Source organism: Falco cherrug, chromosome 4 (genome assembly GCF_023634085.1).
Source record: "Falco cherrug isolate bFalChe1 chromosome 4, bFalChe1.pri, whole genome shotgun sequence".
In the NCBI taxonomy this organism is placed as follows: Eukaryota; Metazoa; Chordata; class Aves; order Falconiformes; family Falconidae; genus Falco; species Falco cherrug.
The window spans coordinates 50,578,638-50,596,882 of NC_073700.1; the positions used below are offsets into that span (position 1 = coordinate 50,578,638).

General features: G+C 49.2%; 2 protein-coding genes across 6 annotated transcripts in view; both read right to left on the reverse strand.

Annotated features, from left to right (window-relative positions):
• The window catches only part of SMARCD3 (SWI/SNF related, matrix associated, actin dependent regulator of chromatin, subfamily d, member 3), a 111,256-nt gene extending 104,836 nt beyond the window's left edge, over positions 1-6,420 (reverse strand). Inside the window, exons 1-3 of one of the 5 annotated variants that reach the window (XM_055708330.1) lie at positions 6,091-6,420; positions 4,852-5,595; positions 3,348-3,541 (exon numbers count right to left, since the gene is read on the reverse strand). The gene's annotated coding sequence lies outside the window, so the exon portion shown is untranslated. The other 4 variants (XM_055708329.1, XM_055708332.1, XM_055708328.1 and 1 more) reach the window with 4 other exon arrangements.
• A 7,552-nt stretch (positions 6,421-13,972) lies between these two features.
• Positions 13,973-17,994, reverse strand: CHPF2 (chondroitin polymerizing factor 2). The gene is made up of 4 exons (XM_055708440.1): positions 17,588-17,994; positions 16,396-16,960; positions 15,759-15,941; positions 13,973-15,471 (listed from the first exon to the last, which is right to left on the reverse strand). Exons 1-4 carry the CDS (start codon positions 17,851-17,853, stop codon positions 14,209-14,211), a joined length of 2,277 nt encoding a protein of 758 aa, XP_055564415.1. The 5' UTR covers positions 17,854-17,994; the 3' UTR covers positions 13,973-14,208.
• Positions 17,995-18,245: the final 251 nt, after the last annotated feature.

Here is an 18,245-nt window from a genome sequence, read left to right on the forward strand (position 1 = left end):
TAACCTTGCAGTATGTCTTTTCTCCACATTGGAAACAGAAAGCTTAAAAAAATTATCTACAGGTAACATTCAAAAATCATTCCTCACTCACCTAACAACGGCAAACATAGCTCTTGCTTCCCATCTAGACATCACCTTTTAACTGTAAATTCTGCAGTTGCCATGAACTGTACATGCTTTGCCAGGGGAAAATGACTGTTTTAAATCTTTAAATATCATTAATCAATAAATTTTGAATGTTATGCCTTGTTAGGCCTTGCAATTTCACCAAATTAAATCCAATTTCTTCCACATCATCAAAAGCACATTTGCAAATCAAAGGCCACATGCTTATGAAAAGTTAAGTTTATACAATTTCCCACTTCAGTGCAATAGCTGTGCCTTTAAGTTTAAAAATATATGATTGGTAAATGGTATTTTCTTCTCTGCAGTTCAGGACTTTGAAAGGAGCTGAACTGCCTTTATAAACAAATATTTTAAAAGATTCATTCACAGGCAGAGAATAAGCGTGCCAAATTTCAGGGTAAAAATTAAAACATACAGCGTTGATTAGACTCCGACACTCTTGGAGCAGGCAAATTCTTCAGTCTAGCTAAGGGCTTCATTTAAGCCATGGTGATAGTTATAGTTGAAGAGATATGCTTCTACCCCTAGCTTTGCACAACTACCATAGACAAACACAGACATCATCATTATGGTAAGAGTAAAAAACAGTAAAGGCTATTGGACTACCCAAGGCCATAAAGGCAAGGACAGGAAGGATGTCTCTCCACCACTAGAATAAATGAAGAGAGAGGTTTTTTTAAAAAAGGAAGATCAAAACAGCTTTCCATAAAACTCCTGGACAAGGTTCCCATTATTGAGGTGCCAGTGATACCAATACATCAAGGTACAAGAATGACCATGCACTGTTACCGTTGTGTTCACTCAGTGAATACCAGAAACATTTGACAAGGGCATCTCAGGCTGCCAATTCACAAAAATCACATGTGACTCACTTGGTGACTTCTGAGTAACATTTCCTGATAAAGACATACTAGCCACTGTCTACATTATGAAAGCATCATGGAGAAGACTGCAGTAACTCTGTGAGCTAGAAGAAGCAGCACGCAAATTATAGTTACTTGCTTGCTTCTGTGCACTTAGGACACTACTCTATAAATAAAAAACATGGATAATTCCGTGGCATAACACCAACACTCTTAATCCTTTACATTTTAAATTAAGAACTATTTCATTCCTCCAACTGTATCATTCCAGAAAAGCTAGGTTGCTGGTATGTGATTCAATTTAAGTGGAGACCAGCAAATTCCAGGTGTTAGCCCAAGCACTGTGGAAACCACTGTGGCCATACCTCACTGGGAGAGGAGCAAGCTCCAAGTGATTAAGAGTACTGAAAGTTACAGTTAACACTCTAGCTTTCATCAAAAAGCTAAAGGAATTTTGATACATAAGCTCTTCCGATTCCAGTAAGGGTTGCAGACTCTCTGCAGGATTATATATCAGGAGGTATGTTCTGTGTTAACTTTAACATCAACGGGTTCTTAACAAGTCTGGAAGCATACAGAACATGGCATGGGATGGTTACAGGAACAGAAAGAAATGTAGTGTGGTGTCAGAACTGAAAAGGAAAGAAACTTTCCTAGATGTCAACTAGAAAAGAAATGTTTTGCCACATTTGCTGCCTGACATTCAGTGGTCATCTTGAACCCAACACCATCAATAAGTGCAAACACAATTAAAAAAAAGAAAACTCACAACAGTGTTTCCTGCTTAGCAGGTTGTTATTCTCATTTTCTTTAGTTCCAATTTCTTTTGCCTAGCATCTGCAGTCACCCCCTTTTTGTCTGGTCTCTCCTGCTGCCAAGTAACACTCATCCATACCTCAGTCTTCTATCATTTGGAACCGGAATGAGGAGAACTACCAAACTATCTTTCTAAAAGATGTACCCCTACTCAGCAACAACTGCAAGCTGGATACAGGTACCCACTACCTTTAGGAACATGCCAGAGCAAATGGTCCTATAGCTCTCCCTGGACTCAGAATCCGAAAGAACATTTAGCTGAACAGAAAAGGACAGAATACTGACAGAAAACAATCACAGAAAAGTCAATCACAGAAAACTGGGACAATCAGGAAAAAACCTAACATCGAAACAGCGGACTTGAGAATTCAGGGGATTTTTCTAACATTGTTTACTCCAAACCGCTGACTCCATAATTAGATGGCAGCAAAAATGTAAAAGGTATGTGGAAAAAAAAAATTACTCCGTATTTGCCTCATTTTCCTATTCTGTTTCCACATATCCATTACTAGTCAGAGACAGGATATTTTGGTCTGAGTCAGCACCAACACAGTTCCTAAGTTCATGTGAGTTATGACTGGTACACTAGTACTGCTGCCTCTGCATAACACTGTCCCTAGCTCAGTCAGATTCATACAGCCAGAGGTAGCAGGCATCAGGCAAAGTTTGTAACTATGCTGCAGCAGACTAAGCAATGTGGTTGTTAAAGGGCCAAATCAGAAGACAGTAACAAGCCTAACATGTCTTAAAATAAAAAAAAAGTTACAAGCTAGGATATTTATTTTCAATGCAAAATAGAACACATTTTTTTTACCAGACAATTTATGCTACCAGTGAAGCGACCTGTGCAGGCTGTAGAAGGTGAAAAGGCACCAATCCAGTTGTAGGAAAAACAAAGTCCCTTACAGGTACACTGTGTACTGACTGGGAAAAAAGACAGATGGATACAAGTGGACATTCACCAGTGGAAGCAACAAGAAGAATGGAACTGACGGTAGAAAATAAAGACCTGAGTGGCAGATTTGAGTACCTTATCATGGAGATGACCAATGCATATCCAACATCAGCAGGTACTGGAGAAGTCTACCAGCTGGGAAGAGCTAACCATGGTAATTTAAACCTGCTGTGAGAAGCCTAGTAACCCTACAAATCAATAGCTATTTGATAAGAACTAATCACATTTATTTGTAGCTAACAGAGTAATGAATTACCACAAAGAGTACCTGCTAGTCCTCCTCCTCTTCATTCTTTCCTGTTAGGCCTGGTCTTACCACCTGCATTCTCCAACGTTACTCACTCTGAGCCAGCCCACTCTGCCTAATCAGCACTCTCCCTGCCAGCACTAGCAGAAACTATCACAGAATTAGTTGGCTAGTAAAAGGACCAGCTTAGGTCAATAGCAGCAAGCAGGCAGTTCAGGATCTATTTCACAAAATAACATTTCCCATATGTCCAAAGGCAAACATGTTCCACTCCCAAGACAAAGCAGAGACACATTCTTTACACCTAGAACAGGTCATTTTTCAAAAGGCTAAAACTTACCTGTACCGGACTAGGTAGCTGATGAACACCTGGAGTCACATGTGTATAGACCAAGAGGAAGCAGGAAGCTTATCCAGCAGGGGGGAGCAGGAGACCAGATACTATGTCATGATGATTTAGCAACAGATACTCTCATTGACCTGAAGCAGGAACAGCTCTAAGACAGCAAGCCAAGGATGCATTTGGATCCAGCTCTGAAAAAGAGAAAGTACATACTGAGTGAGAGGGAAGTAATACACAATATAAATAAAATTTCCTAGACCAGCACCAACCCATGTGACACTTCATAAGCAATACAACTGGAGGGAAAAAAAAAAAAAAAGAAGAGGGAAAAAGCAAGAAAGAAAAGATGCAACTGACAGTGATTAGGGGCTTCTTTGCAGACAACTGCACACAAATGCATGCCCATATTGCCAAGACAGTACTTTTGCCCAGGCACTAGGCTATCCTCATAGGCTATTCAGCTTACAGGTGGGAGCCAGCATATATTTGGGGAAGACTGGAAATAAACTTGAAGGAAGCACACCACTTGTCTATAACCTGTCAAGATGTTGAAACATGCTCTAGTATGAACCATAGGATGGTTAAGATTGGAAAGGACCCCTGGAATTTGTCTGGCCTAACCAAGAAGCATGGGTATCTTCTTACATAGATGTTCTCAGTTGCATTTCTGCCATCAGATTATCTCTGGCTACTTTTGGGAAAGCAGGTCAGTTCAGGAACTTCAAGCAAGCCAGCTTGCTTTCATTCTTAAAAAAAAAAAATCAAATCCTTTAAGTCTATCAGAGTACTCTAGCATTTCAGCAGGTGTTGTTAGCTGCCCTGGTAGGATGATGAAAGTGTGGCAGACTGGGAGAACTAATGACCCCACAGACTTAGGGTTTAGTCAGGCAGCTTCAGTGTCTGTATATTCATGATAGGTCCCAGAGAAGATGAGCCAGGGTAAGAAGGAAAAGGGAGCCACTCCTCAGAAAGAGCTGAGCCAGCTGCACCTGTGTATGCAAAGCACTGCTTCTTCTGCCAGCTCTCTACTGTAGCTGATGAAGAAAAGAAGCATTGCAGCAGAACAGATGTGAACACCAGCACTCACAGCATTCACAAGTGTAAGCTCATACTTAGTCATGCAGTTAGAAGCAACTGCTCAAAGAACCAACAGGCCAGAAAGGGAAACACAAGCATCACAGTGCCAGCCTAGGCAGGGCTGGTCAGCACAAGAGCAGACAACTCCATCAGGGACAGTAACAATGTTCTAGGTCCAGCAGGGTAAAAACAAGGGAAGAACAAAGAGCAGAAAGAAGATCATGGTGAACTGTGTTAAAACAGAGCTGATGTCAAGGAAGGATGGAGTCCGGGAAAGCAGTTCTGAGGCAGAACACAGCAAATGAAGGCAATGCAAGTGAGAAAGGCTTGACCAGGAGAACGCATAAGGTACAGAAAGGAACATCACTGCAGCACTGTGGAAAAGGAAGCAGCCAAAGGCTGACGTTGGGGATCTCACCCTCACCCTGCCCTAGGGGAAGATGGGCTGGTTTGTCATCATGGCGTCCCAATGGTAAACAGCAGGTTGTCGATTGCTCCCAAGGCAGCACCAAGGAACCAGTTATTTTCAGACGCTGCAGGACTCCGCCTGGATGGGCAGTAGTATGAAGCCAATCTCTCCAAGGGCAGTGATGACAACACTGGGCAAGGATACTGAACAAGTGCACCCCCAGACCATGCTAACTGGGGAATGACCCTGCCTTCTCCTCAGTCTGCCGCTGAATTTCTGCCTCAGTCCAGCACAGGGTCCCTCCACAGGAGATGCTGATAGAGGAGAGTTCAGGCCCAAGGAACAGGAAGGAGGGAAGGAGCAGCAGTCTCCAAGCAGCAAGCTCGTGGCGCCACAGTGAGATGGTTTGCCTGTGCAGGAAGTCAAGATCTTCTGGACGGCCACGCAGAGCATTAGTCTCCTACAGATACAGATCGGTTTGTCCTGAGTATCTGGGACTACACATCTCCCTCTGAAAAGAGAGCTGAGGGGCAACAAAACATATGCTCTCTCTCAAAAGGTGCTACCTCCTACATGAAGGCTGCTTGTTCCTGGGGAGCTGGCGACAGTTGCACTGGGGTGCGCCATGTCTCCAGGATCAGGGTGTTGAGAAGAGGACCCTCCTTTCCAGACGACCGTGACAGGGCAGGCTAGCCGATTCCCCCCGGGAAGGTCAGTCCCTGCCGGGGGAAGCCTCCTGAGGGGGCCTGCAGGCCACATCTGGGAGCGGTAAATGAGCACCGGGCTGCCCCTCCCCGCCTGCCTCCCTAAGCCACCGGGACCCGGCGAGGCAGCAGAGCCGCCGCAGCGGGACAGAGGATGCGGGGCACGGCCCGGGACAACCGGCGGGCCAGGCGGGCGGCCGCACCGGCGCGACGCCAGTCCCCAAGGGAAGAGCAGAACGAGCTGGTTCCCCCGAGAGCTTCAGCCCCCGGCCCCGCGGGGCAGAAGGCACGGCGGGCGGCACAGCGGCGGCGCGGGGTCCGCTGCCCCGACCCGGCGAGCCCCCGGTCAGGCGCGCGCTGCGGGCAGCACCGGGGCCGGAGCAGCGCCAGTGCCCGGGGTCCGGGCGCCGGGGCCCGTGCCCGGCCAGTGGGCGCCGCTGGCGGGGCAGGGGGAGGGAGGTGGCAGCGCCCAGGCGGCGGCGTCCCGCAGCCAGCGCTCCCGCAGGTGCCCGGGGCAGGGGGGGGCGGCGGCACCCGGGTCAAGGCTCACCGTCCCGTCCATGCTCCTCCCCGCCGCGGCGCTCTCCCACTCTCCCGGGGGCCGCCGTCCCAGCGCCGGGCGCGGGGCGCCTGCGCGGCGCTGCAGAGAGCGGCGCAGGGACCGTCTGCAAAGTGCGCGTCGCTCGCCGCCCGCGCAGGAGCGGCAGCGCGAAGCCGGGGCAGGCGGCCCGCAGCACCCCCGCCGCCAGGGCGAGGGGCTCGCCACCGAGCGACCGACGCCTTGGGCCCGCCGCGCTCCCACCTCCTGCCTTTTAGCGCCGCTTCAGCAGGGGGGAGGATGGCGGAGCCGCGGCCCCCGTGGCCGCTTCCCAGCCCCGCGGGGGCGGTGCGGCGCGGAGCTCCTCCCGCGGCGGGCGGGGGCAGCGCCCGCACCTTCCCGGCCCTGCCGGCCGCCCCGGGGAAGCTCCCGCTAGCCAGCGGCGTCCGCGGCAGCCTCGGGAGGGGGATGGACGGGCTGCGGGTCCGCCACGGCTAGCCCCCTGCCGCCACCGAGCCCGGTGTCACAGTCCCCCGCCTCCAGAGCCCCCTCACCGCCACGGCGCCCTCCCGCCGCTGAGCGCCCCTCGCTCCCCACCGCCCCCAGCCGCCGCAGCCTCCACGCACCGCCCTCCGGCCCCGGCCCCTCTGCCCAGCGCGGTCGTCAGACGGGCCGGGTCCCGCCGCAGAGCCCGCGGCACAGAGCCACGGCACGGCCTCGGGGGCGGCAGGAGGGGCAGGGGCCGGGGCCTGGAGAGCCGCAGCCCCCGCGCGGCGGGTGGGCACGTCCAGCAGCGCTAACCGCCCGCGTTGGCGGCCCCTGGCCGCTTGGAGCCACGCCCCGGGGGGGTCTGGCCCCTGGAGGTGGGGGGTCTGGTCCCTGGAGACGGGGGGGTGGGCCCTGGAGGGGGGGTGCTGACCCGTGGGCCCTCGGGCTGCGCCGGCTGGAACGGGAAGCGACAGGGAAGGTGCTGCGTGGCTGCCCCGCGCAGGGCGTGCGGGACCCCGCCGTTCGAGGGCGAGCTGGAGAAGCGCCGAGGGCAGTGCTAGCCAAGAGCGGGACGCTGCGGCCGGGGAGGCGTGGGAGGGGGCTGCACAGGCTGGGCGCTGACAGTGTTCCAGTGCTCCAAGGCGCCATCAAGGATTATCGGATGAGTAGAAGCCAAGCAATTCTGCCAATTCCAAGTGTCCAAAAAGCATGCAAGTCTAAAAGCTGAAATAAAATGTTGCAAAGATTCTGAAGTGGATTTGTGTCTCGCCAGGTATTCTGAAATGGGGCCTGTCTATGCACCTGCCTTCAGCTTTTCCAGCCTGCATTTTTGATGTGTGTCACACTTTCAAGCATTTTGCTACAGCTATTTGCACTAGAAAAACAACTGCCGCCTTTGAGCATCCTGGAAGAAATGGTTCAGCGTGCATGTTGGGAAGATAACGTAAGTGCTAGGTACATCCAGGAAAGGCAATCTGAAAGAGGAATGCAAGGGAGTGTGACTTGGCCAAGGTAGGTGACTCATGAGGGGCAAGCCCTGGCATAGTGTCGCAAGAAAGCACCTTGGGTTGTGGCTCAGGTTGGGGCTCCAGGCCAGTGGCTGCACTGGCAGACTGCACATGTTCCGCAGTACCATAAAGCATGCTTCACGAGGGATGTGTGTGACAAGGTAATGCTCAAGGCCAAGTAGCATAAGGCAGGTTCATCAGAAAAGATGTCTCCATGCTGAAGGTAAGAATGGAGGAGCCAGCTGAGCAAGATTACACCTTGCTTTTGCTCAGGAAATGTGCACCGATCAATGAGAGTGTATCATCCTCTGTGTCTGGTCATCTGATCTGACCAACAGCCTCCAGACCTCCATGGAACAGCCTAGACCATCTGCAAGCAATTGTCTTGCATGTTCCAGAGTGCCAGCAACTGGCTGTGAACCACTTCTGAGTGAGAAAATTCAGCATCCTGTCAGCTGTGGCTGGCACAAAGGCAGCCATCCCAGGGGCTGCACAGGCATGACCTGAGTGTGACCGAGTAAGCACAGCTGGCAGCACACAGACACCCAGCCAGGGTGTGCATGTTCGCTGTTTTACAAAGTCAAAGATGACACTCATAGTAAATTGTCTTCCTGGCCACACTATGACCCCATTGTAGTCCATGAATACTGTATCATGATCTTCACACAATTTTCTTTTCTGCTGAACTAAAGTCTGTCCTTGGGGACAAAAATGTAGTCCCTTTTTGCAGATAATGACATAAAAATGGTGGTAGAGTCAAATTGTGTACACTTGGCCTATTCACCCTGTTGCTGACAGTGGCCAACACTGAACGCCTAGAAAAGATTGTAAAAGTAGGGTGGACGTACAGTGACACCTCCATGAATGCTCTCCTAGTTCACAGTGATTTGTGATTCAGAGACCTACTGTGACAGAGGTTTTGCCTTTGTGTTTAATAGCCTTTGATGGATTTCTCTTTTGCAACCTTCATCCACTATATATTCACAGTCAAGAAATTTAAGGCTATGAAGGACCATTAATTCTGCCCACTTACATATGACAATTTCTCATGGGCCTCCAATGATCACTGTTACACAAACCAAACAAATTGTAACATACTGGAAAAGCTACTGCTCTGTTATTTCACTAACTAATCACTTTCATCACTAAAAGCATATGTCTATTTTCAGCTGGAATTATCTGTCACATTTTAAAGCTGCTGTTTTGGTGTTGCTGTTGTTGTGCCTTACCCCTAGACAATTGAAAACCTCTTTAGCATCCAGCAGTTTTGCTCAGTAAAAGTACTTATACACTCTAATAAGATCACCTCACAACCTTCTAAGTAATTAGAGTTCATAGAATCCCAGATTGGTGTGGGTTGGAAGGGACCTTAAAGACCCCCAGTCCCACCCCTGCCACGCGCAGGGCCCCCTTCCCCCAGCCCCGGTGGCTCCCAGCCCCGTCCAGCCTGGCCTTGGGCACTGCCAGGGCTGGGGCACCCACAGCTGCTCTGGGCAGCCCGTGCCAGCGCCTCGCCGCCCTCAGCATAAAAAATGTCAGTCTTATATCTAGTGTTGATCTGCCCTCTTTTAGTTTAAAACCATTAAAAGCAGTTTAAAGCCATTACCCCTTGTCTTATTGCTACAGGAGTTCTGCATGTCTCATTGCAAAATGTTTCTTCCAATCTTCGATAAATTTTGTGAACTTCTTGTACATTCTTCTTGTTTTCTCTCTGTTCCCTTCAAGCCTTACAAAAAAAAAAAAAAAGGGCTCTGCGACCAGAGGCCTTATTGCTGTCTCTCACATCAACAGCATCTGCTTCCCCCAGATTGCCTACCTGTATCAATCAGTCATATCATGTTTTATATCTATATATCTATATCATATTACATGTTACAGGGCTGGGATAGGTCTGTATTTCAGTGTCTAAAATAGTGGGTCCTGGTCAGTCACTTTCTTTCCAGACATACCTTTTTCTTTTTTTTTTCTTTTTTTTCCCCCTCTTTTGACACACTCCTCTGGAGGAGTGACAGGCTTCCATTTTCCCCAATGAAACTACAATGAAGCACTTATAAGAGAAAATCATTTTGGATAGCCTTATTCCGCTACACACTCTTCTCCACTGTTATTCTACCTTTATGACTGTTTTTTGCAGTGCTCATTTTCTCCATCATCTGTAGATTTTATCAGTAGAGATCTTACATTTGCTTCCAAATCATCAATTACATGTCAAACAGCACTGGCTGGAGAACTGTTCCCCTAGGACCTGAGCAGAGCTGCCCAAATCCAACAAGTGGCTCTTAGGTGATATGCCAACCAGTTCTTAAGTCACATGACTTGTTTGCTCCTGTATAACTTTCTGTTTAATAGTTAAAGCATTGCATTAAATCAAATGGATATTAATGTAATGGCTGTCTAATAATCTTTAACTTAATAGGTAACTTCAGAGGCTTAAGTCAAGTCATTTGCCAAGTCTTACTGGCTGTACAACAACCCTGACTAGTGCTAGTCAAGTTAGTTACTTGACAGTAATGCCATCCACAGCAAATTTCTTGTCAGTTAGCATTTCTGGTTTCAATTGCTTCTAGTCTAATGTTAGGTAAAGAGTAAATAACATTTTTCTTGTTTGGTGTAATACTGGATCAATTTGTTCAACATTTAATTTGATTTTTTTCTGCATTTTTAGTTTACTATCCCCAGGCTATTCCAGCTAGAGCATAACTGTGACAGCCAACCTGCCTGCCTGTGAGACGCAAGTTGTTGCTTTCATATAGCCTAATCTCACCTTGGAATACAGAGTTTTGATCAATAAACCAGAATCTTCAGTTTATGGACTCAGCAGTCTGCTGGCAGTAATTCCTGCCTTTCCTTTCCCACACAGCTGGATTAAAAAAATAAAAAAAATTAAAAATCAGCTTCCAGCTTCCCTCAGTTTCCTCCCAAGATTAAAGAGTCTCAGGTTCTGTGTAGTATTGCATCATTGTCTTGTATGCACCGACGTGGGCAGTGACTTACCAAACAATGATCTGTTCCATTTTTTTTTTGGTTTATGTCTTTTGTTTTGTTTAAAAGACAGCCCATCAGATCTCAATCTTTTGGTTCCTGTGATTCTCTTTCTTCCCTAATGAGGACTCACTAGTAATTCTAGCTTGCCCTATGTAATTTTAAAACCTTCTCTGTAGCAGCTTGTTTTGCACCACAGATATCCCCAACTGCTACATCCCCTACAGCATCCAGTTTCACTACCTCAGAGAGAGATTTCCTGACAGTTAACTTGCTCTATCTTCTTCAATGTTTATTCATTCAGCTTGGTCACATGACACCTGGTTTACACCCGTGCATCATACCAAGCTGCTTGCTTTGCTTACACAGTTTTTCTACAGCATCCAATACCTATTGCTAGTCCTCCCAAATGTGTGATCCAGAACAATGATTGAGGGAATTCTCCTGGGATATTACACCATATTGAGCCTTGCACTTGCAAGCTCTGCATCCTCTCTGGCACCATGAGGTTTTATTTCATGCATCAGAATCTCTTCTGTGTTCAAGAAGACAAACACACCATCACCAGGGCAAGCAGAAGCAGGGGTTCAATGCTGACTGGAAGGCAGTCACCGTACATCGAGGTGTTGATGACCCACTGAACAGTTAACCTGAGAGCCACATGCCTGTGCTGCGGCTGTCCGCATGGCGCCATGTTCAAGCCTGTGTCCGCAGCACAGATCCCTGGCCCCCAGGACCACCACAGTCAGCTCGTGGTAAAAGAGCCCGCAGGCAGTCCTCAGTCCTGAGCAGCGATTACACCACCTGGGCGGCCTTACCTTTGTCTGAAAGTGAGGTGAGAAATCCTCATGCAAACATCCTTTCTGTCTGGCAGCAGAAATGATGAATAGAATTGTCTTCTTGTAATCCTGTAATAGCTCTGAGAGCCAAAATGGGAGACCCTGCTCTACAGGTGGGGTCTGCATGGCGTGCAGCATGTGGGTCAGAGGCCCATCCACTGCTACGCCACTTGGGGTTGCCCACATCCAAAGGATGGAAGATTATCTATCCTATCCTCTCTTTATAGTGTTAGCTGTAATGCATCACATTTTAAATGATACCTTCACCCAGTCTGAGTGCTTTTCCTACAGGGACCATAATGGGTCAGCCCCTCACGCAAAACAACCACTTCCCATGCAAAATAAGAAAAAGTTTCCCACTTAGCTTCTCACCCTTTGGAAGTTTGCCTAGCAATAAATACACATCCCAGTAAGACATTCAGCAGAGATCCAGCTTCTTCCCGAGTAAATGTAATCAAGACATCCCTTCGTTTTTAAATAAACAAACCTGAGATTTCTATCCAATTTGAAGCAATGTGCCAGACTGAATACTTCTTCTGAAGCTTTTCTAATCTTTCAGCACCTCTTCTGATGCTGACACCAGACCTCTACCTCATACTCCTCATGAGCATAGCAAGTAACAATCTCCTTAAACAGTGCCTACACAGCCATGAACAGGGTTAGTCACCCTCACTCTCAGTGGCTCCTCACGCTGAAATTCGCAAGTCCACATCAGGGCTTTGGCCTTTGATTTCTAGGACACTGGGTGGAAGGGAGCTAGAAAGCTTTGCAGTAAAAAGATTGGTGGGGTCTTGATGGACAACAAATTAAACATAAGCCAGCAGCATTCCCTTGGAGCAAAGGTGGCCAGCATTATCCTGGGCTGCATTAGGAGCGTTGCCAGCAGATTGAGGGCAGCAACCCACCTCTGCTCAGCACTGGCAAGGCACACTTGGAGCGCTGTGCCCAGTTCTGGGCTCCCTGCTACAAGGTTGACATTGACATACTGGAGCGAGTCCAGCAAAGGGCTGTGAAGATGGTCGAGTAATTACAGTGTCTGTCATAGCAGGTGAGGCTGTGAGAGCTGGGATTGTTTAGCCTAGAGAAACATGGGCTCAGCATGGCTCCCACCCACTCATACATAAGTCATGGATGGGAAAGTATAAGGAAAACGGAAACAGATGTTTCTCAGGCATGTCCAGTGACGTGACAAGAGGCAACAGGCACCAAATGATATGCAAGAAATCCCATCTGAACATGAGACATAACTTTTTAGCTGTACAAGTTACTACACACTGGAACAGATAGCTGGGATAGATTGTGGATTGTCCATCCCTGGAGACATTTAAAATGCAACTGGACACAGTCCTGAGCAACTTGCTCTAGCTGACCCCTTGTGCAGTGGTGGGGTTGAACTAGATGAACCCCAGAGGTCCTTCCTCCTCTGTGATACAGAACAGGGAAATCTAAACCATGACCCATTTGCTTAATTTCTAGAGAAACAATTTGCAGTTACCTGTCTTGTGTACATCTTATATCTGAATCATTCTGTATAGCAGATTTGTCCTCATTTTCTCCCACCTGGTCAACCTTTGTTATCTGCAAGCTTTTACCAATATTTTTGCCATTCGAATAACCAAATATAATGAGCAACATTTGCCCCAAACCCTGTTCCTGTAGGAATACACTGAAAACTCATACCCAGTCATTAAAAAGACAGCTTTTAATCTATTTAGCAGATTACATTAATGAAAACCTAGACATCAGCTGGGAATAACAGCCCCTGAGAATAAGCAAACAGTTGCCTGCTTCCATTAAGATGCACATGGCAAGTAGCAGGATATACCCAATGGAAATCACCAGGTGCCAAAGCTGTCTGGAGCCGTCTAGAGTCAGGAGCACAAGCAAGAAGTGCGGCGTAACCAAGGAATTTTCTGTCCCTTGGAACAGCTGCACAGGCTTACTGCTTCAATAGGTGCAGGACTTACCAAGTTATCAAATTGGGGCTGAACAGCTAAATCTGCTAGCCTTGCCATCTGCCAGCCTTGTCATCTGCCCACCTATGACAGCAAGTGACAACCTGTTACTTTCAGGGATAATACTTTGCTCAATCTGCAGAACTGAAAGGTAGTTGACAGGGTCCTTCCGACAGTTCCTGGTTGCTCTCTAGGGCATACGGCAGCCCCGTATCACACCACCATGCTCAGCCCAACTGAAGCAAGTTTAGTGCATGCCAAAGGGAATTTTCTGCTCCTTCACCTTCCCAGATTACATTACAAAATGAATGTTCTGCAGTTGTGGAGGAACCAAACAAAGCAAAGTGAAAGTGCACTGAATAGCTTTGTCCAGCAGCAAACTAGACAAGCTGCGTTTATGCCTCCTTGAAAAATAAATGCATGAGGACACAAACACACAGGAGGGTGCAACAGCAGCACTGAAGGTAGCAAAGCTGAGGTGACTGTTCCAGTACATAGCTTGTATTCACTCACTCTGCACTGCTTGGCAGAATTGCATGGATTAAGTAAGGTCAACTACAGCTTGTTTTATATCCCTCATCCCAGATGCTATCAGGTTTACAAGGAACCACATGAGTCTGCCTGGAAATAAACTTTTATTTATTTAAAAAAAAACCCAAACAAACAACCCCCCCCCCCCCCAACCCCCTCCCAGAAACAGCCTCTCTCTCCATAGCCCATGCCAGTGCCTCAGAGCAGGGCTGGGAAAGTCTTCCTCCTCCCTTGACCTCACATGCCCTTCACCCATGGCAAGGCTGGGAAGGGGATGAAAAGTGCCAAGTATTAAGGTGCTGAGAAGCTCTCGCTGTTTCTTGTCTCTCAAGTGCTGTTAGCCTGTTCCTGCTCAAAGAGGGCCATGGCTAAATGTGAGCGGGATGCGAGTCCTTCCAAGTTACTAACCACACAGCGGTGGTATAACTCCTCACTAAGTCGGGGATTGCAGCTCCTCAGTGCATATTTCTGCACTAACCCTGGCTCCACAGCCCTAAATAGGTGCAGACCAGAATAGTGGAGGAAGACATCAAATACCTCCATGCTCTCCAGCACCTCATCTCGATCTAGGATATCAGCTGCTAGCTTGGTGCGTGCTGTCATGTAGTCAGAGTTATAAAAGCAGGCCTCAGCAAAGGAATGTCTGTCAAAATGCCCATCCCTCAGGAAGTCAGTGCTGGAGGAAGCTGTCTGCTCACCACGGTACACCAGTGCAGGGTTGAATTCTTGGAAGTGCACTGGGAAAAAGACCTGCCAATTGCTGATAGTATTCATGCGGCAGCGGTTCAGGAACTCCATGTTGATTTCTGTCCAGACACTGGCCAAGAAGAATAGTGTGTCCACAGGGTGCTTCTTTGAGACTATATCCATGAGTTTCACTTGTGATGGCACCTCAGTTTTAACACTAATCCAGGGGATTTTAACTTCTGCATAGCGTTTCTCCAGCTCTCCTACCATAGCTTTGACTCCAGCAAAAACATCCACCTGGCTGACTCGCTGGGCATCATAGGGATGGTAGATGAAAAGCAAAGTCAGCAAGGCATTATCATGTGTGTCCAGTGTGTTCATAGCAAACATATCCAGGAAGTTTGCCACAAAATCCAGGTCCTGCACCGTCAAGGGAAGCACCAGTTGCACCCGTGTGGCCTCCGTCACATATGGCATGGGAATAATTTCCACCTTACTTAAGGGCCTCACCAAGCTCACTCGTTTGGCCAGAACATGACTGTGGCCCTTTTGGGTCACTGCCTCCAGCAGCAGGTCCAGTGTATACTCCATGCCCCGTGTGGGGTCAAAACGCCGATAGCCATTCAGCAACTGCCGCTTGTTGAAACGGAGCAGCGGTTGGTAGCGACTGTTAAGTTGCTCAAGTGCAGACTCAATGATTTCACTGACATCTGCTTTGTTGGCTCCAGAGAGCTCACACTTGGGGGAGCCATCAGGACAGGAGAAAAGGTGCTGCTCAGTGAAGTACTCCCAGCTGATTACCTCGAAACGTGACTTTGGAAGAAATGGGGCATTAATGCCCACAGGCCATGTCAAGCCTGCCTCACCTGCAGGGGTCAGTGATGTCAGGTTCCTGATCTGCATCTGTGCAAAGAGACAACGCATACAAATCCCTACCTCTTTCTCAAAGAGATCTGGTTCATCTCTCCCACCCAGGCCTGCCTCACCACCTAGAACTGTATCTTGGTAGTATCACAACAGTGGTTTTGGATAACATCGTGTCAGAAGAGCTATTTCTGAGACACATGACTATATCCTGTGTCTGGCTGACAGTCATCTACAAAAAGAAGCAGTAATCTTCCTTTGCTACGTTGAAAGAAAAGGAAACCTGTTTGGTTGAGGAGTTTTTGCAGATATCTCTCACCGCATACCTGGAGGTCCTGGATCTCCTGGTAGGCTCTGTCCAGCTGGATCCTGCTGAAGTGCTTGTGCAGCCGGTACATCAGGGTCACATCAGAAACAGGGTGCACAGCAAGAGCTGCTTGGAACTCCTCCTCCTCCTCCTTCTCCAGCTCAGTATTTTTGGCCAGTTCATAGGTGTGGTATTGCTGGCCCTGAAGTGGACAAGAGCCAGAAAGACTGGCATGGAAAAAGTTCACAGAGAAGCCTTCTCTCACTCCAGACATGCATTTGTCCCTCCTTCCACACTGACTGCAGTACCCAGAGACGAAAATAGAGTCGTTGTCCCCCACCTTACCCCCCCATACTACATGTCCGCTTGGTTCTTGGTACCAACATGCCCTTTACCTAGCCTCCAGGGTAAAAGCCTGTGGATCAGCATCTGCTAGCAAGGTGAAAATTAAATCCTGTATATGTTTTCTCCTTCAGCATCTCAGCTTTGATTACAGGCCTCTCCCCAATGCCACCACACCACGCAGCCCTTTCTTCCTCTGTAACTCACAGCAGAGGCTCACAGAAAAAGCCAGCCCCTTTGCTATGCTGCAGGGAACTAGTAAGAGCATGGGTTGTCAGGCCTAACTAACACAAAACCCTGAGAAGGGGGAGTACCTGGAGCTGGGAAACACAAGTGATGCCAAGGAAATCGATGATGCAGCGCCCCAGCCACTCATCTGGCCGCACACTAAGGATCTCATTGCGACAGCTGTCCAGGTGTGGGTGGAGCTTAAGGAGCAGGCTGCGGGAGATCAGGTAGCCAAAGCCACCATGACAATAGCGGGCCTGCTCATCTGCCCCGATAAACTCCTCTGCTCGTCCCAGGTACACGTCCTGGTTAATACTTAGGTGTGTCACCAGAGCCTTGACCTGTTCAGCCTGGGCATAGGTGTCATCCTGCATGATGTAGAACCAGTCATAGTCAGAAACAAAATGCTGATGGATATAGTTCATGGTCTCATACATGAGCCAAATGGGACGCTCATCCCCGTGGGCCACCAGCACCATGCCATGAGGCACCTTGGCACTGCGCAACCCCGTAAAGTACAGCAGGCGTGGGAAGTGATGGGCTACTGTCTTGTTCACTGCCACTGCCAACGTATTCAAGGTAGCCTTGGAGGTCAGCACAGCTACAAACAGTCTCTCATGGAATCCCAATTCTGTCTGGATGTAGCGAGTTCTGTAAAGGAAGGACATACCTGCATGACAAACAGCTGGACAACAAAAATCAAAGGATGATGGTAACTTGGGATAAATCTTTATCTGCTGGAGTCTACCAGTGGTGAAACAATTAAGCCTAGAAGTAGAGCTTTAAGAGAAGACTCACTAGGAAAAATCCCATTTTGTAAAGACACTCGCTTCCTTTAAGGAAACTACAATCTCACATCATTTATCTAAGCTAGGAAACTGTGCTAGTGTAATTAAAAACAAACAAACCAGAGCTAACCACTTGCAAGTTATATATAATACTATTAATTGCTCAATATTTTCCTATTGAATAGACAGGTTAAAAAAGTTTTGAAGTCTAATTTAACACGTTCTCTTAGGGAGAAGTACTAGATGTACTCTTAATGTTCTTGGGCATTTTTGTTTTTTAATTAACTTCTTAAGACACTTCTCTTGCACCTCTTTGAAGTAACAATCTCAGCCATTGCCTTGCTGCACCATGCTGCTACTACATGAGGTACATCAAATGGCGTATTCCACTCTGAGCCTGTTAACTTGCCAGAGGACTTGGAACCCCAAGTGCCATCCATATGGGATTATCCTCCCCGAAGAAAAGCCAAGCCAAAAGAACAGATGTTACCTGAGCACTTTTTTGTAAGGCTTGTTGGGGTCTCGGTAGTACGGAACAATCCTGGGCCTGAAATCCTCGTGGCCTGTGCCATCTGCGGCCTCTGGGCGAGCTGCGCCGCCGAGGGGCCCGGGGCGGCCCGCCGCCCCCAGGCACTGCTCCTCGGCCCCGCTCTGGCTCCAGGAGGCGCGCAGCAGGCTCAGGCTGCAGCCCAGCGAGAGGCCCAGGACGAGCGGCAGCACGGGCCGCAGTGCGGCCAGCAGCGCGGCCAGGCGCATGGCGGGGGCCAGCGGGGCGACGTCCAGCCGCCGGGCCGGTCTGGTCCGGCCCGGCCCGAGGCAAGGCAGAGGGTCGTGGCGGCCGCAGGCCCGCTACGACCGGGGCGGGCGCCGGGGGCCGCTCCGGCGCTCGGAGACACGGCGGTCGCGGAGCATCGCTAGCCTAGGGCGCCGAGGCGGCGCGGGCCGCGGCGGGCCCTGCCGAGGCAGCGGGCGGCTGGAGGCGCGGCGCCGCGCACCGCCCTCCGGGCCGGCCCCCGCGGCTCAGCAGCCCCCGGGCTCGTTCACCTGCAGGCAAGGCACGGCAGCCCTCCAGCGCGCAAGCCGGCGATGGGGCCGGTGCAGAGCTCCGTGCCGGGGGCGCGGGGGGCGGCAGCGGCTCCCACCGGGCC